Genomic DNA, 26,225 nt, shown 5'->3' with positions numbered 1-26,225 from the left:
AGAATATCTTTTCTTCGAAGGTGACTTCTGCGGAGCCCTCAGAGGAAAAAGTTTTGGGGTGTTAACAGGAAAAATTACTTCTTGTAGTGGAAATCGCGCCTCATAAAATAGCATCTTGCCAGGGCTCTGTTTTGTTGGCTATAAAGTGAAGTAAGACTAAGTGAGCAGAGTATGGCAAATAAACTGCAAAGTCATCATTAAAAAATGGTCTCTGAGCTAGAAGAGACTTGTTGGGAAAAGGATGCTGGCAGATTTTCCTAGTGCAGATGCAGCTTCTGCCAGCAGGAGAAAAAAAAAAAGTGCTTTTGCAGGTATAGCTGCTTCAGTGCAGAGAAGCGAGATAAGTTCTAACCACATCTGCTCCAGGGCCTTTGCCAAAGATTACATCCCCAAGACATTGCTGTATTGGCAGTGATTTCTTGAGCCTATCTAGTTTGAAAGTGTTAAGATGGCTAAATTATGTATTTTTTTCGTTAATTGAGGGTTGTAGACCAAGGCATAGGTATCACTGAGGGAAATTTACTGCCTGTTTGACATCCTGTGTGTCCAAAACATATTTTGCCAGTAAATACTTCAAAGGGTTAAGCTCTTCCTGTTTTGCATTGCAATTTGGCAAGGCACCTGTCTTTCTGCTGCGTGATGCGGAGATGAGCCACGGGCACGGTCTGCTGTCGGGAAAATGAGAAGGTGGCAGTAAGAACTGGGATCCAGTTGTGGAACTGGATTGCTAAATGGGGATGCTCGTTAAATCTGGGCTGCATGATGAGTGACTGCTCTGACACGGCATGGAATTGTCTACCCAAGAGTTTAGCCAGGTACGTGCGATGGTAAACGAGTTGAAGGCCTTTGTGCAGTGATGGGGAGAGAAAGTCAGCCCAAGGGAGGTGTTTTATTCTTTCCTAAAGTGCTACAGAGTGTGTTAGTGATTTTGTCCTCAAAGCAGCACCCACTTTTACAAACCATTCCCTCTCTGGCACTTGGATGCTTAATTTCACTTGGACAGAGTGGGTAAAATTTCCCTCTCTGCAGAAGCAATAAGGGACAGAGAAGTGAAGAGAAATACCTTGGATGCTCACCAAACTGAGGCCTGGAGGAGACAGATAAGATGGAATAATGCAAAGGATTTTTTTTTCCTCTATGAAAGTTGTCTAATGCTCTTACAAAGTGCCACTGGCTAAAAATTCCTCAGTGAAGCCTGTGTTTCTCATCAGTCAGGTTATCTCTGAAGGGATTAACTGTTGTGTGCCACCAGTGACCCTGTATCAAAATGCGTTTGAGCCAACCTGGCCACTGCCACGAGAGAAGCTTGTAATTGGGGAGGCTTTTGTTTAGTTTTCACAGTAGATCTTCAACTTACTGATTTTTGTGGGTGTTACTTCATTGTGCTCGTGGAAGCAGTTATCGTGCCGTACCACTTTCTTCTCCCCGTCTGTATGTTTGTTGGACAATGTTAATGATAATGTTTTGAAGCAGAAGTCAGGGTTCAGGACACAGGCTGCACAGGCATGTTGCTTTAAGATTTTTGCATCGTGAGTATTTCCCCCCAAGTACCTGCAAGTCTGAGAGCTCCAGCTTCTGCTGCAGGAGGTAACCTGTCTGTCTGCTCCCGTTGGTGTCAGAAGAGGAGGAGGCTGTGTAATCAAGCACTGCAATAACTGCTGGGTGTTTGTGCTGGCAGCACTTCAGGGTAAAGCTGTTCACAGTCAGGGGTTATCCTGGAAACAACTGATTTTGAGGAATCAATGTGATGGCAGTTGTCTTAGTGAGGTACAATTTGGCTGGATTACATCTATCTTCTGTGATAAATAACTTAGCTGTCTTTGTGTTTGGGCATACTGGGATAGAACAGATCACTCCCTTAGTGCCCAGTAACAAAAGCAGGTGGGACACAGGTTGCCCAACAATTTGAGACTTAACTAGCATTTGAGAGACACATTTATGCTGAACATCCTTAGGGTCTGATCCTCTGCTTGCACCCTGTCTAAGGAGAGGACAGCCTGTCTTTAATCAGCATCTGGAAGGACCTTTGAGAGGAAGCAAAGGACAATTTGAGATACCTTTGCAGACAATTATAAAACTTAATCCGGAAAATCAATTAGTTTTCTCGGAACGTGTTTGAGCCTACAGACAGACCTGCTGTGGAAACTGTCTATGGAAAAAGAAGACAAGGTGTTGGAAATTTGTGCTTCCCAGTATTGTTGTGATGTTGGGTGTCAGAAAAATATTCTCATCCTTTCAGAGTCTGCCTGATTTCTTCTACACGCTGGGAGTAATGCCATGGTATCGTTATTTCTCCAAGTTATCCAAGGGAAAAAAAAATAGTCTTTTGACATCTCAAAATACTCTCTCAAATAGGATGCTCTCCTAGGAAGGACTTTGCAGGTGTGGTTTGGTTTTTTTTTTTAAGTGGAATAGACTTTTTTTGGTCAGATGCTGTTTTGTTACAGCAGATCTTCGTGAATGAGGTGTGATAACAGATCTTTGGGAATGAAGTGGTGGTTTGGCCTCTTTAAGAAGGACACGCAGAACGCTGTTGCGTATTGTGCTGTGAGATACTTTCTGTAAAAGTGCCATCAAAAAGCAAGTTCTCCAAACCATTCTGTGTGGCTGTATGACTCCTGCCCAGTACAGATTTCTTACTGAGGTGAAGTACAACTTCTGACACCTCTACTGATCTGCTGGTAGCATCCACTGCCCAGCCAGGGCCTGTTGACACGATGACACCTTTGAATGTTCCTAAAGCAGCAAAAGCGAGGTTGGGGGGGGGAGCAGTGCCAGTTTCCGACAGACACAATGAGCCCATGGAACAGGTACAGCCCTATGGATAAATCTGGCTCTGGACCAGAATCTGACAATGTACAACAAAGCTGACTATGGTGGAAGAGTGAACATAATTTATAGATATGTATTTGAGTGAAGGGAAAGCTGCTTTTTTTTCAGACACCTCAGACTTCTATAAAATGATTTAAAGGAAAAAGCAGCTGTAAAGTAACATTCCTCTTGCTCCTTTACCTCTGTTTCTGCCTGCAAACAGGACAGTTTCTGTAGCTCACATCGGCAGACCTGTACTGTCCCAGAAATCCACGGTTCATTGCGAAGCTGAGTCTCACTGAAGAAAACATTCCCCCGAAACCCAAGTGCAGTGCTTTAGGTTGTTTTCCTTTTATTAACTTGATGGGTAGCTGACCTGACATATGCCACTTCTCCTCTTTCCAACATCGACTAATAAAAGACTAAAACAGTGTATTTCTGTCTTGCTGGCCTCATGACTTGGTTACGTTGAGGGCACATCTTGGTAGAGATTGGCAGTATCCCCACAGTTTACTATCAAAAATCTTATGTTTGGTAGCCCAGCTGAATATAGCCCCTGGACACTGTAATGATGATATAAACAGGTTCTGCTCCTCTTAAGAGCTCAGCTGCACTCCTGAGCAGCCACATCCCTCAAGATCTTGCAAATCCAGAAAGCTTTGGGAAGAGAGAAGACAAACTGTTGCATTCACCTTCTTGATGAGAAACAACCTTTATGGATTTCACTTTCTGAGATGAAAGCTAAAGTTGCTGGTGGGATGCTCAAGTATGGGACCTCTGACTGGGAATTTTACCCCAATATATCTTAAAGACTTTGGGACCAGATGATTTGGAGAGGCTGTTGACTGGGGAAGACCCAGCTTGGGTGTGCCTGACACATGGCTCGCAGCAGGCTGATTTCACAAACACATTTCTTGGAAGCAAGTCCCCCTTGTCTGAGTTGTGCCAGCTCGGCTGTCTGGCCACGTGGTGATCCCGATCTGGGTTATAACAAACCAGTGACCCCCCTTAACCCGGGTCAGCTCCTCCGTCTGGTTCACTTGTACCCATGCAAGCAGTTGTGCTCCTGTCACTGAGCGGTCAGCGGTTCCATGAGCTTGTATTGCAGCTGAAATAAATCCTTTCCGAGCTCCTCCTCCTTGGTCTGGTGGCGATGGGATGCAGCTTCTTTGAAGAAAGCTCTGAAAAGCGTGTTTTACTGCCCTATTTCCAAGTAAAATAATAATCCAAGTTGCTGTTACTTTATGTCCTAGGCAAAAATAGAGTTGGTGCGCAGCTAAGCCCTTCTGGATTTCTGGAGTCTTCCTCAGTGTCTCTAAAATCCTGTGCGAGGGAGATTTCTTACCTGGTTCTGATCAACCTGTGCTCTTGGACCAAGCTGAGGGATTTTGGTGTAGGTATTGGCCAGTCACTAAACTCCTCTGCCTTTGTTCAGCATTGGTTCTTTCTGTAGCAAAGCATGGTTTTGCATTCCTCTTGAACCAACGTAAGATATTTTCTTCAAGACCTACACTAGTGAGTTGTCATACTGGTTTGAGATCAGAATTGAATCCAACGTGTGGGCAACAGGGTGACCATGAGCCAGCAATGTGCCCTTGTGGCCAAGAAGGCCAATGGCATCCTGCGGTACATCAAGGAGTGTGGCCAGCAGGTCGAGGGAGGTCATCCTGCCCCTCTACTCTGCCTTGGTGGGGCCCCATCTGGAGCACTGTGTCCAGTTCTGGGCTCCCCAGTTCAAGAAGGACAGGGAACTGCTACAAAGATGATGAGGGGCCTGGAGCATCTCTCTTAGGAGGAAAGGCTGAAGGACTTGGGTCTTTTTAGGCTGGAGAAAAGAAGACTGAGGGGGGATCTGATCAATGCTTATAAACACTTAAAGGGTGGGTGTCAGGAGGATGGGGCCAGTCTTTTCTCAGTGGTGCCCAGTGACAGGACAAGAGGTAATGGGCACAAACTGGAACATAAGAAGTTCCATCTAAACATGAGGAGGAACTTCTTTTCTTTCCTGTGAGGGTGGCAGAGCCCTGGAAGAGGCTGCCCAGAGAGGTGGTGGAGTCTCCTTCTCTGGAGACATTCAAACCCCGCCTGGACACGTTCCTGGGCAGCCTGCTCTGGGTGGACCTGCTTTGGCAGGGGTTTGGACTAGGTGATCTCCAGAGGTCCCTTCCAACCCCACAGCATTCTGTGATTCTGTGTCTTTTCTAGTCTTGTAGAGACTGTCCGTCTGAGAGATGGTGGGGGACTAGAAGTATCAAATGCTGCTGCTCGGGGATGCTTGCAGTGTGGGGAAACCCAACAGTTTTCCTGTTTGGCGGAGCTGGATCCATCTGTGGTACATGCATAGGAACAGTGCAGTGACTCTCTCGTGGGTCAAAATGAAGTGTAGCGGGGTGGGAACTCTTACAGTGTTGGGGTCGTGTGTGACAGAAGGGGGAAAACAGAGCCTGGGGGTCTGGAAGAGCAGTGGTGTGTAATGACCGGAGGGAAGGGGGCTGAAAGATGCTTTGTGGATACCTCTCGTGCGAGGAGTATCCTGTGGATGAGCAGGGAAGGTGACTACTTGTTGTTTGTGATTGGGACACAGAGGTCTGATACGGCTTTTTCTAAATAGCCATTTATTTCTTTCATTGATTCTTCATTCTACCAGAAGCAATGCTGGAAGACACTGGATGTTGGCTGTAGGTTTGGCACGAGGAGGAAGTTGGTGATTACCAGGGACCTGGACTCTACCTGGAAGAACCTGTGGGACCTTTACGTTCAGAGTAACCAAAACTCTTTTGGGGCTTTTAATCTCGCCCCATCCCCAGCCTGGCTGCAGTGCTGCGCTGTTTGCTTCCTCCGCAATGGGAGACATTAAGGAGCTACCGAAATAGTAAACTGGAAGAATTACATGGAAATGATGCCATCACCTTCTCCTACTCTTTTTAAGGCAAGTCTTTGCAAATTCATGAGTGGGAGGCAATGGGTTGAATAAACCCATTCCGGAGCGTACTCTGGCACCCATGTGCTCCCACTCTGCTTCTCTCTGTACCTCAGCCGTAGTCGCTCAGCGGCAGCTCCAGAAACCAGAGCTGGGGCTCGTGGTGCTTACATGGATTTGCTGAGCTTTTGGTCATCTATCGGGATCTCTTGTGGTGGGAGACACCAGGAGGAGTGAAATACTTTGGGTGATACCGCCTTTGTGGGCAGTAAAACAATAGTGCTCCTTAATCTCAAAGAATTAAAAGTGAGAAATGGTTTCTGTATGTTTGGAGACCTCTTGGTCCATAGTCCTCAAGGATTGTACAGCAGCAAAACTTGCTGGAATTCACAGAGCCTCTATACCCGTGGGCCTTTGGTCTTTAAAGGTTTGACTTTATACTCCAGAACTACAGGAAGTAGAAGCTAAAATGTTTTTCACATTAAATGTATAAAATGAGGGTTAACGTTTCTCTGTATCCTGTCATCAAACCATAGATCTCCTGGTATGGAAGCAGGTGTAGCTGAAATATTGGAAAATACCTTCCCTGCTGGTAGCCCATAAGCGGTTTCTAATTGGTGTTGAGTTGGTGGTGGAGCTTCTGCAGTCACCTGAGAGCCCAGCATCCTTGAGCAGCACTGCAAATCCATCCTGTCTTCTTTTCTTTAGAAGTATTACAGTGTGAATTCAGTTTTTGCATTTCTAAATTTGCTAATTCATCACGGAGTTGTTGCTTTAGTATTTTTTTTTTTTTTCTTTCTGATTTTAAAAGCTTTGTTAGACAATGGATCTTTGTCGCGGCTCCTAATCATTAACCTGAAACATTTTCTCAGAGCCTTTCAGAAAGTTAAAGCAGCTGAGTGCTACATTTCTGTCTCTTGAACCAATTAACTGAAGTTATAGAGTTTTCTCCGAAGTTACTTTTTATTATCTTCCTCTGCTAAAAGAGTGTACATTCATCAGAGCTGGAAACAAGCAGTGAAGTGCAGATAGGTTACTACGGACTGACATTGGAACATCAAGCTGCCACTTGGTGCTGTTGTGTAACGGTACCAACTCAGTAATTCTGCAAAACTTAATTTTCAAAATTAAGAGCTGATGTGTGAAGGGAAGTTAATGAGATGAAGAAAGATGTAGGAAGCAAAGGAGATGATCAGTGTCGAAGCTGAAGCCTGTGTTGTGTGTTAATGGGAAGTTAGAGTGAAGTGGTAAATGCCAGCAATGTCACAGGGACGTAGCCTGGCTTTGTGCGGAATTGCTTGGAAATGCCAGTAGCAGGAAATGGGTAAATTTTGGGGTGATTCAGAGGTACGTAGTTTGAAGAAGTCACTTAGTGTGGCTTCAGTGGGGCTATAGGATGCAAAGATTAGATCCTCAGAGGGTGCACAGAGATTGAATAGTACTGATTTTGGTGTTGTTATTTGTAATGGCTGTTTGGAAGATGAGAAGGATCTCGGATCCACCTACAGGTGTTGTACTGGCCCCATAGACCATGGGATGACCAATGGCAGCAACGTGCCATGGCGTGATTCTCTCCCGAGCCTCGGGGGATGGCAGAGGAGGAGAGTATGGATGGGTGGTGGTGGACTCATCCGTTTAGCTGCTGTCCTCCTCTTCTCCCAGCAGCCCTCTTATGTCCTGGCTGTAATCAAACCAGGCAATATTAGATTACACAAAAGTTTTCTAGCAGCTTCTAGGAGTGCTCAGTCAGTGGTGTTTAAAACCAGCAGGTTTGAAGATACCCTCCCTAGGAGATCATGTCCTGGAAATGCTCAACAGTTAGAACTCATCTTCTACATTCAGTTCCTGGGGAATTTTATTAGGCTGCTAGAAATGAGGTTTTGTGCTTTTAAGATTTCCTGTAATTGTCTTCTGAAAGAAAAGATGTGAATGGATCTTCGCAAACAAAGGTCACTCAGTGCCCTAGAAAAACAACGCAAACTGTACGATGACAGCCTTTACTGGAAGGTGGTTGGGGCTAAAAGCTTATTTAAAATACTTTTTGGTCTCTGTGTTTGAGGTTACTTGTGTGGGGCTGGGAGAGGTGCAAGTGGAGAGAAGTGGTGCTATTGCAGAATATTGCACTGGAATAGGCTGCCCAGCGGGGTGGTGGAGTCTCCTTCTCTGGAGACATTCAAACCTCGCCTGGACACGTTCCTGTGCAACCTGCTCTAGACGGACCTGCTTTGGCAGGGGGTTGGACTGGATGATCTCCAGAGGTCTCTTCCAACCCCATATCATTCTGTGATTCTGTAGTTTGGGGCCAGCGTTCACTTTATTACCTGAGGAAGGAAGCACCTGTACAGTGCCTGGTCTGTTGTGTTGGCCAGCCTGGTTCTGTGCCGTGCGTGGAGAAGGAGCTGCTGTCCTTCAGACAGGAGTGTCAGTTGGATTTTGAAGTAATTGAAGACTCTTGGGGGTTTCAGCTCCTCCTCGGTGGTGAATTGAGTACTGTCTGCTTGTATCGGTCTTGAGGTTCAGGGTGTGCTGCCTTCACACCACCTCCATGGCCTGGAGTCATCTGGAGAGGAGGGGAGAAAAATATGCAGCACATCTGATGATGGTGGTCTCCAGGGCAGTGATGAGAGCTACAGCTGAGGCGAGCCAGAAGGCTCTTTCAATTTATCAAGGAATCTTTTAAACCACCTCACGGTGAGGTTGCTAACATAAAATATTTTATCAACGCTTCCTTCTGTGGTGTGGTGGGAGTGGGGACAAGCTTTGGAGATGCCATTTGGTCCCGCACACACTCAGAGGGCAGCTGGAATTTCCCCTTGGTGCTCTACTACTGGCAAAGGCTGGCGTTTTGTCCAATTAAATATTTACCGTGGTGGTGTGACATGCTGACCCTGGATGCCACTTGACTGGAGCAAATGTTTGTGCTTCTTGGTTTCAGCCAAGCTCTCCTGAGCTGCTTTTTGTTGGCCCTTTGCTCTTCCACCAGCGGGTGTGATACATCACCACCAAGCAAAACTCTTCCTCTTTGCTCTCGGCCAGCTTGAAACCACTCGGTTTCCTTCTGCAGGGGAATTCAAGTAAGATCTTGTGTCATTTATGCTCCCGTGGAATATAACTCTGGATGTTGCTGAGGTTTGGACCGTTTACAGCTGCGTGAGGCTTGGGCAAAGCCAATGTTTCTGGAGCGTCTGCTTTGATTCACAGGTGCAAAAGCAGTTGTCTAGAAAACTGAACTGGAAGCAATATCCTACTCCTCATTGCTGGACTGAGTCTGAAAAAGCCTCTGCGATTGGGAAATAGGTGCTGCAGTTTGAGTTTAAACAGTTTTCACCCTAAAGCTGCCGTGTGTAGAAAACAAATCCCAAACCAACCATGAAATGGAAGGAGACAAACCGGAAGAATTTATCAATACCATGTCTCAAGGAGGTGGAAAGGATTTTGCTGGAGAGCTGAGCTTAAGTTGTTCTTAAATGGTCTTTATCTGCACTGAATGCTGAAATGGAAACGGGAGTGTGATGAGAAGCTGATCCCTAAAATATGCTTTTGTCGGTAATAACGGCAAGAATTAACCGTGCAGCTTTTCTTGATGGATGAAAACATGAATAGATCAAGTACTGCAAACTGTCATTCAGCAAATTATGCTGCTTGGAAATTCTGATTTAAGCTAATGTCCTAATAATCTTTAATTTATAATTCACTTATGTATGTAAGTGCATCAAGGTTCCTCCTTCCAATTCATAGATTCTTATTTTGACGACAAAAAGAATTTAACTCGGATATTAGTGACCGAGCTCCCAGTTCAATTAAATTCTATTAAATTAAGGGGGTTTATTTCAATTAATAATGCTTCTTTGGAGAAGTCCAGGCCTTTGCAGGGTTTCCCATCCCTGTATCCCTCTCTCACGTTGCTGTGCCTGAGCGTGGCAACATAAATAATGATAATAAATATAAATACCTTCAGTGAAAAGCAATGGGGAAAGTGGGATCTGTTTGAAGCACATTGGGGACTTGGCTGCTTTGTTAGCTTAAAAGAGAATAAAATCAATCGCTGCTGAAGGAGGGTCTGTGTTTCTCTCCAGGCAGAGCTTTATTATGAATGTTTTGTTAGGGAGAGAGTTGTGACAGCGAGAATTTGGACAAAATGGCTGCTTTCCTTGGGTTTCGTTCCTCTCTGGCTCTCACCAGGCTCGCTGCCCCGGGCTCCTGGTGATCTTCCTCAACATCAACATGTAACATGGAATAGGTGCCTGGTGTAAATTAGATCTGCTCTTTCAGCTTTCATCAAGCCCCGTTTGGAGGAAAACGGAGCGTCTGAACATGTTCCCTCTTCCCCTCACTCGCTGTCTTTGTCTGGTTGCTTTCCTTATTACAATTTGGCTTTGTAAACAGAAAATACCCTTTGTAAAAGCACATTTCTCCCTGCTGCAGCTTCCAGCCTAAGTAGTAAATCCCGTCTGAGCAGCGTCGTAGCCTGTTCATAACTAATCTTCGTGGTGTAAGAGTTGTAGACACTAATCCGGGGTGCCAAACAAGAAGCCCATCATCCAGTTTGGGAGCAGAAACTATAACATACCAGTGCTTCGTAATCCAGTGGTGGTTAAATACTCTGTTAATTTTCACAGCGCCGGGCAGAGCGAATGTCCAGAGTGGGGGCTGAGGGCTCCTGCAGCAGTGACAGGGATGATACGGGGCCATAACAGAACCAGTGTCAAAAAAATCAAATTATTTTGGTGGTGGTTTAACCCCGTACGACCGAGTTACACGATAAATCTGCTCTGCAGCAGCCAACCTCTCATTGCTGTAGATGCTGTGATTCACTCCTCCATTGCTGCTCCCCGATAATTGCAAGGTAAGTGTGTGCATGTGAGCAATTAATGCGGAGCAGCTGTTACCTGGTGCCTGGTTGGTGTGCCTTGCCTTAAATTAGAGCAATCCTTAATGCCAGAGGTTTTTGCATTTATATTTAACTGTGGTTTACATTATGCAAACCAAGCCTCTTAGTGCTGCCTCCCTCCCTGTCTTCCGTCCGCCCTGCGCCGTGCCAGCTCAGGGTGTATCGCTGGCTGCAAGCAAGGGCAAACCCTCGCCTTCTCTATCAGGCAAACAACGGGTTAAATTTTAAATACTCGATTTTTGGATGTGGCAAAGCAGAGAAAGCAGCAGCCCAGCTATTCCTGGTAGGGGCTTGTCATGCTGCTGGTGTTTCCTTTTATTTAAAATTAACTTGTTGAACAAATACTGCTGTAGCCAGAGGAAGCTAAAGCCCAACAAGCCACTAAACCCCCCCCCTTTATTTGTGTTACAATACACCAAGCCAACAGCGCTGGTCTCTGCAGTGTAATCCTCAATAACGTGCTGTTTTGTACACTGTTGTCGCAGAGGGAAGACAGCTTATTTTTGTGATGCTGGGATACTTGGGTGGTGGTGGTGTCTGATGTGGGGAAACTTGTTTGGGAAAGCTGCAGTGCCACTTTGGTGGGAAAACGGAGAAGCCATGAAGGAAACAAGACCCTCTTGTTCTTCATGGTTACTTGCCCTTTGGTGAGTAGTATTTGCCAGGTTTGCTTTGTGGCACTTGGTAGTCACTGCAGAGCCCTCTAGTTCCTTATGAATATGGCATAACAGAATCACAGAATGATACGGGGTTGGAAGGGACCTCTGGAGATCATCTGGTCCAATCCCCTGCCAAAGCAGGTCCACCCAGAGCAGGCTGCCCAGGAACGTGTCCAGGCGGGGTTTGAATGTCTCCAGAGAAGGAGACTCCACCACCTCTCTGGGCAGCCTCTTCCAGGGCTCTGCCACCCTCACAGGAAAGAAGTTCCTCCTCATGTTTAGATGGAACTTCTTATGTTCCAGTTTGTGCCCATTACCTCTTGTCCTGTCACTGGGCACCACTGAAAAAAGACCATCCTCCTGACACCCACCCTTTAAGTATTTATAAGCATTGATCAGATCCCCCCTCAGCCTTCTCCAGCCTAAAAAGCCCCAAGTCCCTCAGCCTTTCCTCCTAAGAGAGATGCTCCAGGCCCCTCATCATCTTTGTAGCCCTCTGCTGGACCCTCTCCAGCAGTTGCCTCATCCTTCACTGCAGGGGGAACCTCGCTGTCCTCGTCTTCAAAAAGAAAACTCGGGCAGAGACTACTACCTCAGTTGTCTCTCAGCCTATTAAGTGATTAATGGGTACTCCCAGAAGTCTTAATGCAGCGGCTAAGGGGGCTGCTGGAGCAGAAGGCAGGACAAGACTTCAGGCTGATTTAAACCTCTCATAATGCTGTTGCTTGAGGAGTTAAGAAAACGCTGTTTCTTTGTGCAGCCTTTTAGCAAATCTCTGCTCCGAGTGGCGAATCCAGACGTTTGAGAAGAGTTGCGCGTTTGCTGCCTGAAACTCGTCTGTGACTCTAGAGCACGGCAGGGGGAAGTCATGTGTTTTATAGGTGTGAGAGGGCTGGAAGGACTATGTGGAGAAACCTACACGTGCTCTCCGCCTGTTTAGCAGGAGGTATCCCAGTTTGAGGCAAGACTTGTCCTAGACCATGGAAATTTTTTAAAAAAATACAAGTTGTACTGACTAGGGGAGCTGGTACTGTAACCAAGATAATCTAGAGATAAGATCAGTTTATTTCCTAAAGTGTATTTTCCTCTTTGATGAATTTTCTCTAGGAAGTGTGTGTGCCTAAGTGAGCTATTAAGAGCTCCTGTAGGTACTGCTAATAGTACAAAATAGTACAGAAAGTACAAAAAGAGATGTTGTAGAGACCCAAATACCAAGTAACCTGGAAAGATCAAAAACTAAAGCCCTGGAAGAGGCTGCAGTCCTCCTCCCTCAACCTGGAGTGGCCTTTGGTGAAGAAGACCCTTCCATTCCCGTAGAGCTCCTTGGTGGCAGGACTGACTCGACACAGTTCAACGGCTTGCTCCCCTCTGTCTGCAGTGCTGGCATAGGCTCTGGAGCAGGGATTGATGCTGTCAGAAAGCTGCTTCTTCAGTTTTTGTCTTTTCTTTTCACGGGGTGCTATGCTGGTTTGAGGTGGTTCCCATGTGCAGCTTGGCAGTGTTGGTCTGGCAGAGCACTTACCGGCCCCACTGCCAGGGTAAAAGGTGAGGGTCATGGAATCATAGGATTATTGAGGTTGGAAGGGACCTTTCAGATCGAGTCCAACCATCACCCTAACACTGACAAAACCACCACTAACCCATGTCCCTCAGCACCACGTCTGCCCGGCTTTTAAATACCTCCAGGGATGGTGACTCCACCACTTCCCTGGGCAGCCCATTCCAATGTTCGACAACCCTTTTGGTGTAGAAATATTTCCTAATATCCATCCTAAACCTCCCCTGGTGCAACTTGAGGCTGTTACCTCTTGTCCTGTCACTTGTCACAGTGGCAGCGACATCTCCCACCAGACCAGGTTGCTCAAAGCCCTGTCCAACGTGGCCTTGAACCCCTGCAGGGATGGGGCAGCCACCATAACTCTCCCAGAGCAGGGAGCTACTCTGGCTTGTCCTGGAGCTGCAGCATCACAGCTTTTGATGTAAGGAAGTGGGTAAATGTGCCTGAAAATGGGATTGCATGTGGTTGTCAGCCACGCATCTCCTTGTGTTGTTACAGTTAGGAGCTTGGATCTGCATCCATCGCCTGGGATCCTTGTTCAAAGAGGGGCTGGGGCTGTGTTTTCACAACACCCAGTGTTTGGCAGTGCTGATTTCTGGATTTTCTGCCTCATACTGTGTCGCAGATTTGCCGTCCCAGCTGTTTATGGTGCTCCACATGGACTGGGTTGTGGATCTGGTCTAACCTTTCTGAAGCTGCTTTTGTCCACATGGGCTTTTTAAGCTGGAAAATATTCTTAATTTGGCCTTAAACAAGCTGTGCTGGCATTAAGAATAAGAAGAGTAAGAAGACACTGCAAGAGGGAGAGGAATGTCACATTTTATAGTGACAAAACTGGTTCTTTGTGCTTACATTTTGACCCTAGGGCTTTATTTCAGTGAAGGTTTTGTTGGTGTCGCTGCTGAAGGATGCTGTCCCCTCATGCCCTCTCCCTTGTGCTAATGCAGCTGTTTGTGTGGTCAGGGGACAAAATGGATTGGGGAACTGATTCAGTGAAAAAGCGACTTAAAGGAAAAGAGGGGGAAAAGATCCATTTCTGAGTAATTTTCAGTGTAAGATGGGTGTACCAGCATGGGTGGGTGAGCATAGGAGGTGCAGCGTGATACGGATGGGGTGGGATCACTGCTTTGGGTGGCAGCGTTGGCTTTTGGCAGCTTCAAGTTGTAGCTGTAGCCCGTGGGCTCAAAAAAATCACATTGCTAGTTTATGTCCTACTTTTCAACAGCTTCAGAGCTTCCATTGAAAATCTGCCCTAAGGCAAACTTCCATTTTGGTGTCAAATGGCAAAGTACACAAAGCTGCTCTCGAGGCTGTTGCACGGAAATGGTCCTCAAACTGAGTTGAGATAATTTGGATTTAGGCACCTGAAAAACAGATCTGGGGCGGTAGCAGGACCCCCGTGGTTCTCATGACCAAACCCTTGGCTGATAATATGGATTAAGCTGGAAGAAAACTTGTGTACAAGTGAAACCCAGCTTTTATTTCCGCTCCCATTTCTGAGTTTTCTAGGCTGTATTTCTTTCCTTAGTTGCATAATTGCATTGTATTTTCTGAATCTTGAGGTGCTTTGAGAACATCTGGAGACTTCAAAGGAAGTTGGCAACTTACACAGGCAGCCGTTTACTTTCTGGGAGTTTTCAGTGTTTTGGTGATTGGGACTGGGACAAACTGGAAGTAATGTTATTCTGCAAATAGCATGGAGCTTGTGGCAAAAATGGATAGGATGGGTGGCAATTAGCCTTTCCTGCACTTAATGAACATCCTGGGGTTACAATGTGTGAGTGTGTTGGACATGGAGATTTTGGCACATGGGCGTGTGTCATGGTAACATTAACTAACCTGTTCCTTAAGTCTTCAACCGTATTCTTATTTTATATACTCATTTTGCTTTATAGAGCTTTTTTAAATCTCTCTGTCAAATCAAACTATTTCCCAGTCTGTGTTAGCTAACATCATCTGTGCAGACAGTACACCTTATCAGACACATGGATTTCCCCATTTGCTTATTCCAAACTCCAAACGTGGTGTTCCCATGACAGAATACCCACTGGGTCAAGCAGTTATTCCATTATTTATGATTTTTCTTTTCTTTCTCTAGAATCCAGCGACTATCACTCGGATACTGCTTAGCCATTTCAACTGGGATAAGGAGAAGCTGATGGAGAGGTAAGCAGCCGTCTTCGCATGCAGCCACGTTTTGCTTCAGACCTGCAAGAAATGCTTATTCCCAGATTAATATGAGAATGGATGAACGCACATTATGCGGCAGGAGGATCTCTAAATGTTCCCCCTTAGACTTTACCAGCTAAGAGTGACCCTTTTTAAAATTTATTAATAATAGCCTGTTAGACTTCAGAGAAGTTTGGAAGTGAGTTGTCCCTTGGAGGAAGGGGTACCTCCCAGTTTGAACACATACAGGCATGGGATTTTCACAGGCTCTGGAAACAGCAAGCAGGAACAGGTTCCTGTTATCTTGCAACTGATTTGGATGTAGTTGCTTTTGCGTGTCACTGTGGTATGTGTGCTCCTGACGTGTTTATTTGTTAGTCTTGCTGAGACTAAATTGTTCTTGACTGATAAAGGTCCTGGTAAAGTGCATCTGCCTGCCTTGTCTGCCAGGGGTGTTTTTTTTAGCATGTGTGTAAATAATGGATTGAATTTTGCCTCTCCCTCCTCCTCAGAGCAGAGCGTTTTATGGTTACTTCTCATCTTTGATTCCCAGCTCTTGGGGAACGTTGCTGGTGAAGGTACTTTTTGTAGTTGCTGTACAGTGGGGGCCTGTTGTTGTGTAACCCCAGCCAGCAACTCGGACCACGCTCCCCAAGCCCCAGTGGGAGAGGGAGAAGAGAGAGAAAAATGAAAAAACCCTCATGGGTTGAGGTAAAGAGAGTTTAATAGAACAGTAATGGAAGAGAAAATAATAATAATGATAAAAGAATATACAAAATGAACGGTGACATCTGTGGTATGGAATATTCCTTTGGCCAGCTTGTCAATGTCTGTGCTCCCTCTCAACTTCCATGGGAAGCGGAAAAAGTCTTTGATTTAATATAAGCATTACTTAGCAACAACTAAAACAATATGTGTTATCAACATTAGTCTTATACTAAATCCTGAACGCAACAGCTGCTGGGAAAAAAATTAACTATGTCCCAGCTGAAACCAGGACAAGGTCAAATCCAGCTCCAGTGGCTAATGCTCTTGGGATGTTTTTTGGTTTTTGTTTTTTTTTTTAGTGCTAGTGTTGCTGTTGAAGAGTGTGAGGGAGCTGGAAAACTCAGTTCACCCGTAGACGCTTGAAGAAGGGGGGAGAATCAGTCAGGACCAGGCAGTACAGGGACTTACTGGTTGTTACGGTCTTTGCCATTGGGAGACACCAGGGGGTGGGTTGGGGGTGAGGGCAGGAGGACTCTGTGTCAGGTGGGATTGTTTGGCCTTCTCTCTTCCCTTTGATCAGAGGGTGAGGAGATTGGATGCTTTGTAGCCTTAAAACCCTGTGCCTGTGGGTGGGGGGCTGAGCTGTTGGGTGCTCTTTCACACCAGGTGCCATCGGGGAAGAGCAACAGGTTCTCAGTCTGCTTGTAGATGGTTGTGGCATTTAAATATTGCCACTCTCCGGGGATAAGGGATTTAGGGCACTTTTAGCCCCCTCTGTGTAACACTTTCAGTTAGTGATGGCGCTCAGGTATCTCTTATGTTTTGTTTGGCCTAGATTCCTTTTTTTCTGCAGTGATTATATATTTTTAAAGCTTTCTAGTCTTTGCTTTCTTTCCTGAGACTGACCTCTTTTAGTTAACGGTGGGAGTATGAAAGCTTTGTGTTACAAATATAGTCACATGGAGGCTATTTAACCCTGACTACAACTGCTAAAGTGTTCTGATTTTGTTCCCTCTCTAGCCTGTCTGTGTCCCTTCACTTCTTTGTATTTGAGTTTCTTGTGCTGGTTCTTTTGGTCAGGCTGAAGTTCACTCTCCTCGGCTACCTCCATTTCACTTTGAGATACCTCTACATGAGTGTGCTGAAATGTCATCCATTGTTCAGTAGTTTTTTTAGCTTGATTAAGGCTGCCATCAATTAAAAAAAAAATATTAAAAATAAAATTGGGCTGTGAATTTTTTCAAAGGAAGGTGTCAGCTACTTCTATGTGAGGTATTATTGTTAAGGCTTTTACAGTTTCCAACCAAAACTTTTTAAGTATGTGTAAATATTTACAAAGTCCACAGGTAAACATTTACTCTTGGTACATATTCATTAAAATACTTATCTTAATTCTATAGGATTGCCCCTGTGAGTAATGCAGTCCTTGCTTGTGCAGACTGGTCACAGCTTTGGTACTGATGTCCTGTTACATAGAAAAACATAAACCGGTCCCTTTGAAATAAGGATGGAGCTGGAAATGATGCCATGACCTAGCTACGGGTCACATCTTTTGCCTAAAATAGATGTTGGTTTTGTTCAGACGATCGCGAGAAGCTGATTAACCCCAAGTTCAGGCTTGATTAGTCTTCCAAACCAGGGATCACTTCTGAGACTTGTTTGACTTTGTGTGTGGCCAGCAAATCTTACTGCAGAAATGAACTGAAAAACACTGGGAAGTGTTCGTGGTGGCGTAGAGAGGCATGGTCTGATCAGGGGAAAAAAATACATTTAAAAACTGCTTTTTTTTTTTTTTTTTTTTAAGGAGGGTAAAACCCAAACACCAAGGAAAAGCGCTCACACACACTGTTCTTTGACACCAATTGAATCCACGTTCTGCAACAGTGTTGGAGACCTACATATATTTTTTTTTAATTTTTTTTTTCCTGGGAGACTTTAAATGGTGGAACCGGTATAAATTTGGCCTCTTTTACTCCCAGTAACCATTAGGAAGACTTCCCAGGAAATTGCCTGCAGTCTGGGTGGGTTTAACACCTGCTGAGATGTAATGTTTGGGTGCAATTTTCGGTGCTTGATTTCACACCAAGTCAGAGTTTGAACCCGGTTGCTTAATGGTGTGTATTTACAGAACCTGCCCAGGGTCTGGTTTACCTTAGTTCAGCGTGAGTCAGCACGACCCGACAACCACCAAACTTGGCCTGTAGGAAAGCAGATAAACCAAGTGGCTTCTTTTTTGATAAGTGGTGAGGTCTGAGCTCGTGAGATGAAAATTTCCATGTTTTAAAACATGAAAAACTCTTCATTGGCTTTTTTTTTTTCATTGTTATGTATATTTTTAATAAGCAGGTTGTTATCGTCTGTGCCAGCTTTGTCATGGAATAATTGCATGGCGTAAGAGGGCAGATGTGTTACAGGTATTTATTCCACTTGCAATGAAGTAATAGCCACAGTTGAAAAACTGCCCTGTCCCACTGGTGGAGAAATAATTATTTGACTGTGTCCGAAAGCAAAATTGGTGTTTTGGGGTGGATTTTTTTGTGGGATGGAAGGGGGTACTGGAGGAAGTACTTGAGTTCAGGCTTCTGGTATGCTGCGTGTGTTTTGGGGAATAAAAATGTTAAATATTATGTTTTCCTCTGTCTCACAAGCTTGGTTAATAGAGACAGGAGACCAGCAGGTGTAGACTGACCAGGTAACCTCAGAAGTAAGCGAAGGGAGTGCTTTAGCTTATAACTTGATTAACTTCCAGTTTTCCTAGGGCTGATAGCATCCGTCCCTCCTGAGGGGATGAACCTCCCCAAGATGAAGAGACTAAAATGCAGCTCTCCTGCTTCATGTGCCTTCCCCATGTCATTTCCTCACACAAGAATGACATGGACCTGTTGGAGCGGGGCCAGAGGAGGCCACGGAGATGCTGGGAGGGCTGGAGCCCCTCTGCTGTGAGGACAGGCTGAGAGAGTTGGGGGTCTTCAGCCTGGAGAAGAGAAGGCTCCGGGGAGACGTTAGAGCCCCTTCCAGTCCTTAAAGGGGCTCCAGGAAAGCTGGGGAGGGACTCCTGATCGGGGAGGGGAGCCATAGGATGAGGGAGAAGGGTTTGACACTGAAAGAGGGGAGATTGAGATGAGATGTGGGGAAGAACTTCTTTGCTGTGAGGGTGGTGAGAGCCTGGCCCAGGTTGCCCAGAGAAGCTGTGGCTGCCCCATCCCTGGAGGGGCTCAAGGCCAGGATGGATGGGGCTTTGAGCAACCTGGTCTGGTGGGAGGTGTCCCTGCCCAGGGTCTTTAAGGTCCCTTCCAACCCAAACCCATTCTATGGTTCTATGATTATTTTTTTCTTAGAAGAGAACTCTCAGCATGTAACATATCGCAGTCTGTTGTAGGTGCTTATCTTGGTGGCCTCATGTCTGTGTTGCCTCTGAGCAGAGGACGGATGCCAGGGTGGCCCCAGTGGTTTGGCTGCTAGCCCAGATTGCCTCTTCCTGAATTGCATTCAGGGTCTGGCTCCTCTCTGTGGGTACCTGGCCGTCTGCTCTCCTTTGGACAAATAAGTGCTTAACACTGTTCAGCAGAGTTTGAATGCGTGGAAAATTGCGTATGGCAGGCTTCTGGGGATGAAGATATCTTCTACTGCGAGAATACTGATCCTCTGACATTCACAAATGCCCTTTCACTAAAGTAAATATCCCAAAGTGTGTGCTAGAAGCTTTTTCTTCAGCAAAAAGGCTTTTTATCTTTGATACTTCCTTGGAACAGGGTTTGATTATGTCTAGAAAATTGTGATTAGGCAGCTACCAACAGCAGGAGGAAATTTTGAGGAAATAAAGAAGCTGACAGCTTCATCTCTCTGCCAGAAAAGACCTGATACTGTTATGGACTTGGTGTTGGTAAGCAGTGAGGAAATTATGGAAGAACTTGCAAACAATTCACTGGTGTGTCTGTTCATTTTACGGTAGCAGAGAAAACGACTTAGTTTTTCAAAATTCATTCTCTTCATCACAAATTGAACCAGTTGTTGAAGTCAGCTGTATTGAGCAGAGAGCCCAGTGTTGAATACACCACAGTGTTTCTTGAATGTCACAAGTGCTGAGTTACTGAATATCTGCATTGCAAAGGGAGAAGATGATAAAGGATTTAAAAGGCTGATAAAGGCACTGTACTCCTCCCGAAGATGAAAGTGAGAACCAAGAAGCCACCCTCACTCAAGCAGTGAGAAGTGGAGGGATGGCTTGAGGAAAAATCAAAACCCCTGGGGTTGTGAAGGGAGCAAGGGGGGAATGAAAGGGTTTTTCTCCCACGTTTCACAGCAGAGATGGTGGCGTGCAGCTCTGTGATATAAAATGTGTAGCATACGTTGGGTTCAGCTGTTAGTGGTATGTGTGGAGATACTTTGCTCAAAAACGAAGCATCAGACTAGATGGAACCCGTTAGCAATTCCCTTGTTGGGTACTTTTGGCGTGAATGTTAGCGTTAACTAATATCTTGGCATAAATCTGTTTGGAGGCATTTGGTTCAGAGGAGGATCCAGATGTCATACAGGGGGGAAAAAAACAGACAGCTGGGAGGATCCTAGCAATGAACGTGGTACGAAGTGTCATAAGAGGTCCCATCAACAAAGAGCTGGAAAAGGAGCTCTGGAGAGAGGTAGACATCATTTGGGATGCATTGGATCTGCAGGAGAAATGTAGGTGAGACTGTATGAAATTGTAGCGAGATCTTAACCAGGATTGCATTTGTTTTGGCCTCCATGGGTTCAAGAAGGATGAGTGGAAATGGAAACCAGTGGTTGAGAAGGTTTGATGGGACAAGGAAGTGGAGGAGTGTCATGCGAGAAGCTTATCTGCTGTGTTGGGAAAGCACCTTTGAATCAAAGGCTGCTGCCTTTGAATCCTTGCTGGAAGAACAAGGGAAGGAGATCTGCAGCTGTGCTGATGCTTGAACAAGTGGAAAGAAGGTGTGGTAATAGGAATTAGAGTCATTCGTAACCAGTGAAGGAACTGGAACAGCCTTTTGACTGGGCCCTTGGTGTGTTTGCCCAAGGAGTGGTGGAGCATAGAGAGGTGTTGGACTTTATTCTGCGGTACACATTGCAGCTGGGTATTTTCAGGGAAATCCAGGTTTTCTTCTGGGTTTCTAGAGTTCTTATTTTCTTATTGCCCAGTGGCAGCATGATGTTGAGTCGGAGACACGTGGAAATTGTGGAAATGACTGGCTCGGCCCAGGCGGGCACAGCAAAGAAAGCAAGTGCATTAAAATAAAACAGCGTGGGGAAGGAGGAATACTTTACACCCTGTGTCTCCTCAACACTGGTGAGGTTTCCAAGTGGCAATCCCAAAGAGCAGAGTGAACACTGTAAGGGGTAAGAGTGCGGCAGTTAAAAAAGGCAAAACATTGCCTTTTTTCTTGGATTTATCTTTTCTCCCTCCTCTGCGTGGCCCTGGCTGAGCCTCTGAGCCGCCTCGTTTGCTTCTCCTGTGTACGTGTAGGAGGGACCAGACACTTCTGAGATGGAAACCAGTTAAAATGAGCTTTGACTGGTGTACCAAAAGGTTAGCACCTGCATGCTTTGCAGTGTATTAGTGCTTTGGAAACATTTCAATTGGTTAAGGACTCCATTCTATGCTTCTTACTTAAGTTACCCTTATCATTAGCCTTTTAGTCCCAAGAAACACACGATGTCAGATCGCTCATTTTCAGTCTGTTGTTGGGAAACCACTGAGAGCCTGGGAAGGAAATGGTTGTTCTGAATTAGTTACCCGCTGCTCTTCAGAGAGGATGGGTAATTCTAGGTGAAAAGCAGTTGCTGGTGACTTTCTGTCCATGTTTCTTGGCGTAGGGCAGGAGGTGTAATCACTTGGAGTAGCTTTTGCAGGAATTTGGTAAAAAGAGAACTGTCTGGTGCCAAGTGGTGAAGTCAAGTTCCTGATGTGGATATGCACCCTTAAAACCAGCCCACCATTACAAATATCTCGGGTATTTCCATAGGCATTTAGCTGACCACGAAATGCCAGCGTTTGAGTTGCATCATGGCATTTGTCTTCAAAACTATTTTCTTTGCAAACATCACACCCAACTGCTTGTCTGCGCCTTTCAAACAGAGGAGGGTGTCCTACACCCATCGTGCTGTGTGTAAGAACAATTTGAAGGCTGGGAACCTTTTGTGGAGTTAATATTTATTCATGAGTCTTTAATACTGCCTATAACGGGACTGCACTAAAATTTTCTAGATATAAGTAATCCTGAAGGCAAATAAAATAAGTTGGTTGAGTTAAATCCCAGAGCAAACAGCAGCAAAGCCTCGTGTGTGCTGCGGTGCCAGAACGTACCACGGCCTTCAAAACTCAGTGTCTTGAAAATTAAGATCTAAAGTATGTGAACTGCATCGAGAAAGATGGGAACCGTATGAAATTAACCCTTTTTAACTCGATGTCAAGTCTTGTCACTAGGTCATGCTGTCAGCTACTGCGGATCTGGGACTTTTTGAGACACTTCAGTAAAGTCTTGATTCTTCTCTATTTTTTTTTTTTTTTGGTCTGGTTTGTGATGAGTTTAAGTATGTGCCTTGTAAAGACTCTTTAACTTCAGCCTTGCCTGTGTTTAGCTACAGGGACTATTGTCTGCTGCGAGTAAATTTGCTGATCTTAAATGTGACTGCATGATGGTCAAACATGTTTTGTTTTTCTTTTTCCCCTAGGAAAAAGTAGGTGCTACCTTGTTTGAATTGAACTTGCTGCTGGTGGTGGGGATGGCTGGTTTCCTGGCATTGAATGGGGGATGTACATGGGGGTTAGCCAGTTAATTATCAGATTTGGTTAGTTCTTTGCAGCTGATGCAGGCTGGAGAAAGATATGTGGTGTCTTGGTATTGGGAGGAGGCTGTCCTGCCTACTCCTGGTTCTTTCAAATCTTGTCCTCCTTACCAAGTTGAGCTTTCTATAAGACTATAAACCAAAATGGTATTTTTTTCCTTAAGGGAATAGGAAATAAAGTGGTCATTTATCTCCCCTCAACCAATTTTGCATCCTCCCTTCCATCAGAAGCGTATTGTATTTTCTTAAGAGGTTGTTAGAAGACCTCAGGTTGACCGGAGGCAAAAGATACTCGAATAACCAGGATTTTTGGCCCAAGAGATGGGCTCTGCAGTAGCTCTGTTGGGACATGGGCAAGGTGTTCAGTGTGAAATTGAAGACTGGTCAAACTGGAGATGGAAGTCCTGATCTGCTCAATCACTGTGCATGACTTGATTGCAGCTTCCTGCCTCCTTTTTAATGCTTTAGTGATTAGAATATTAGGGAAAAATGGAAGGCTTCAGCAGAAAAGGGAATTGTACTTGGGGGCATGGAACCTGTGCTTTAGGAAGGTGTCCTGATGTCTGGCCTTTGAAGTAGGACGTTCTTGCTTCAGTTTCCTGCCCTGGAGCTTTAATGCAAAGAAATCACTGGGGAGAATCATGAATTACTTGGAATGCAGCTGAAGAATTGAAGGTACCTGAATTTTCAGGAGTGTTCAATTCAAGCCCAAATCTCTGAAATGACATAACTGCCCAATATTCACCTCTGCGGTCAGGGCTGGGTTGTGTCTTGTTAGTGAAGAGTTTGTTCTGAGTAGTGGGTGTGTGAGCTTTTGGAAGTATTAAACCCAACTTTGTACGTTTAACTCCCAAACAGAATTTGAAAAATTACTTCCAGGGAAGGCAGTTAAATTTTCATTCTCTTGTGTGTCTGATGCAGGTACTTCGATGGCAACTTGGAGAAGCTCTTCGCAGAGTGTCACGTAATTAATCCAAGTAAAAAGTCTCGAACGCGCCAGATGAACACAAGGTCATCGGCCCAGGATATGCCTTGTCAGATCTGCTACCTGAACTACTCAAACTCGGTGAGTACTGGACAGCCAAGGGCAGTGCCTGACCAGTAAATGCCCCAACTTGGCTACCTGAAACTGAACATTTTGGGCAGAAGTCTGTAAGGATGTCTCCAACGGCCTTTGAAATGAAACTGAGATTTCCCTTGTTTCATTGAATCTTCTCATGTCCTAGACGTGTGAAAAAACTGCATTCAAGGTTGTTTCTTAATGCAATAAACCTTATGTGCTGCAGCTGATCCGCGGTGGGGGACCACAGAAGTCTGTAGTGTTTCTTTAATTCTTACTGTGTGGTTTGGCTAACTTTTGTTTAAAAAAAACCCACCTTAAACAGTATTATTTAACCCAAAATGGGATTGTATTTCAAATGTAATCATTAACCTTTCTGCAAAACCCTTTGAGGATGCTGGGGTCTGGGCCACAGCATGGTAAAGTTCTCCAGAAAATATCAAACAGTAGATCAAGTGGTTTTTTATTTTACAAAGGTGGGATACCAATTGAGACATGCAAATAAATGGTATGCGAAAGAGGAAATGTGTGGAAAGTATGATGGGCAAAGGGGTTTACTTAAATAGAAAGACAGGAAGCAGCTTATACAAGTAGTAAATAATGATCAGGGGAGGTTCAGATTGGATAGTAGGAAAAATTTTGACATGGAAAGGGTTATTAAGCCTTGGAATGGGCTGCCCAGGGAAGGGGTTGAGGCACCATCCCTGGAGGTATTTAGAAGACAGGTTGACATAGTGCTTAGAGACATGGTTTAGTGATGGGTTTTATCAGAGTTAGGTTGATGGTTGGACTCGATGATCTTAAAGATCCCTTCCAACCCAGACAATTCTATGATTCTATGATGCAAATCAGACAATCTAGAAAGGCTAGAATAAAACTAAATAGAACTAGGAGTAAAATGAAGTTCAGAGAAGACAGCCCATGTGGATACCTTTGAGTCTTTATCATGTTTGTGCAATAACTTCTTAATCGGAGAAGATGAGGGTAGAAGTGTTTGCTGGGGCTCTAAATGAGTCTTCTGGTTCATGGTAAGATTGGTGATGGTGCTTTTTTTTTGTTTTGTTTTGTAGCTATTCACAAATACTAAACTTTCCGATACACTAGTTGGAGGTCCAGGCTTCTGCTTTTCCAGGCGAACAACTTGTTGTGACTTTCCAGGGGCAGGAGATAATGATGGGAGATCATGGAAGAAAAGGAGATTAGTGGAAAAGCTCAAACATGAGAGTCCATCTGTGGCTTTGCCAAAAGGCAGGGTGCTGACAGGCATGAGGAATTTTTCCTTTTACTGAAACTTACTGTTCCTGGTGGAGCTTTCCTGACCCTCCAAAACACCGGAACATCTGCCTTGACCTGCCTGAGCAGAGCAGCCCTTCCGTAAGGCTTCCACGCCTGCTCTGGGGGTGCTTTTATGAGCTTGCTTTTCAGCAAGAATGGAAATAATTCTTGAGCTTTGGGGTTGATGAGTAGCCTTGGATAACATGCCCTTGCTGCTGTGGGCCGAGTGAGAGCCTTGTCCTTGCTCTGGAGCAGGGCAGAGTGGAACAAAGCCTGGGTTCAGGCAGCTGAGATTCTCTGCGTTAAGATCACTGTTGCTCTTGAGCCAGGAACCACAAGACTTTGTGCATCTCCTTTTAAGCCTTGTGTGCGCGGCCTGCCTTATTAGAGAATATCTGCAAAGGAGAATCAGTGCTTGCTTTGTATTAAGGAGCACTTTGAAAGAGGAAAAACAAGCTTGAGGAACGCAGTTGACCCTCTGCCTTGTGCTAAAATCCGATTATTTAATCACTGCAGACTTTCCACTTTAGGTAGTAAGGAAATAATTTTGATTTTGGGCCTATGCAACATTTTTAATGAAAACAGGAGAAATCTTTAGCATCTTAATGCCCATCTCCAGAAAAGGTCCTCTTGGAAGCTTCAAATTTAGATTTTGTGTTCTTACTATATTACTCTCCCCTTTTTAAGGTAGTTGCCATGCTGGGTGGGAACAATACGCCCAGCACTCACAACTGGGAGCCCTTTCCTCTGGCTGGGGGGTACAGGTGCTGCCCAGGAAGCAACACTCTGTCTGCTGGAAAAAACAGCACAAAGCACACTAATACTTCTTGGGTTTGTGGTTTGAATAGCACGTTAAAAATAGTAGTGGCCCAGTTATTAGAAGAGAAATGTCTTCGCTGGATGTTGGAAGTGAGCAGAGGTGTCTCTCCATTGTTAGTGTTGATTTCACTCAAGAGGCAACAGAGGGGAACCTCTCTGGTTTTTTGCCTTACGTAAAAGTTGGAGCATATTTATCATTTATAATCATATTTATGATTCCTTCTTCAAAAGGCTGTAGTGCCTCTGTCTCTTAAGGTGACCATAAGCCATCTGTTTTGAAATCTGTTTTTTAAGCCGCTGTGGTCAATGTGAATTATAAATTCTAGGATAAATTCCATTCAGTACCTAACCTAAAATCTCAACTGTTAAATCCTCTTGCAATGGTCAGGTTTTTGTTTTGTTTTTTTTCCCCCCCCCAGAAAAAGCTGTATTTTTTTCTGAGTGCCCGTTTCAGCCTCCAGAAAGCTGGGAGTTTGGAGCAGCACCTGTTTAGAGAATTTGCGTTGTACAACTACTACTGAAATGCAAGAGTCTTAAATAGTCACCCTCTG

The 26,225-nt window shown here is 45.0% G+C and overlaps 1 protein-coding gene across 1 annotated transcript in view; it reads left to right on the top strand.

The window, feature by feature from the left end:
* Positions 1-26,225, top strand: part of ARIH1 (ariadne RBR E3 ubiquitin protein ligase 1) — a 63,438-nt gene that overhangs the window by 11,725 nt on the left and 25,488 nt on the right. Inside the window, exons 2-3 of the mRNA XM_074155453.1 lie at positions 14,938-15,005; positions 23,442-23,586. Coding sequence (XP_074011554.1) covers positions 14,938-15,005; positions 23,442-23,586 — 213 coding nt within the window. The remainder of the gene's footprint in view (positions 1-14,937; positions 15,006-23,441; positions 23,587-26,225) is intronic.

This window comes from Numenius arquata, chromosome 11 (genome assembly GCF_964106895.1).
Source record: "Numenius arquata chromosome 11, bNumArq3.hap1.1, whole genome shotgun sequence".
Classification (NCBI taxonomy): Eukaryota; Metazoa; Chordata; class Aves; order Charadriiformes; family Scolopacidae; genus Numenius; species Numenius arquata.
Note: the sequence above shows the minus strand (reverse complement) of the source record. Positions and strands in the feature narration are given on the sequence as shown.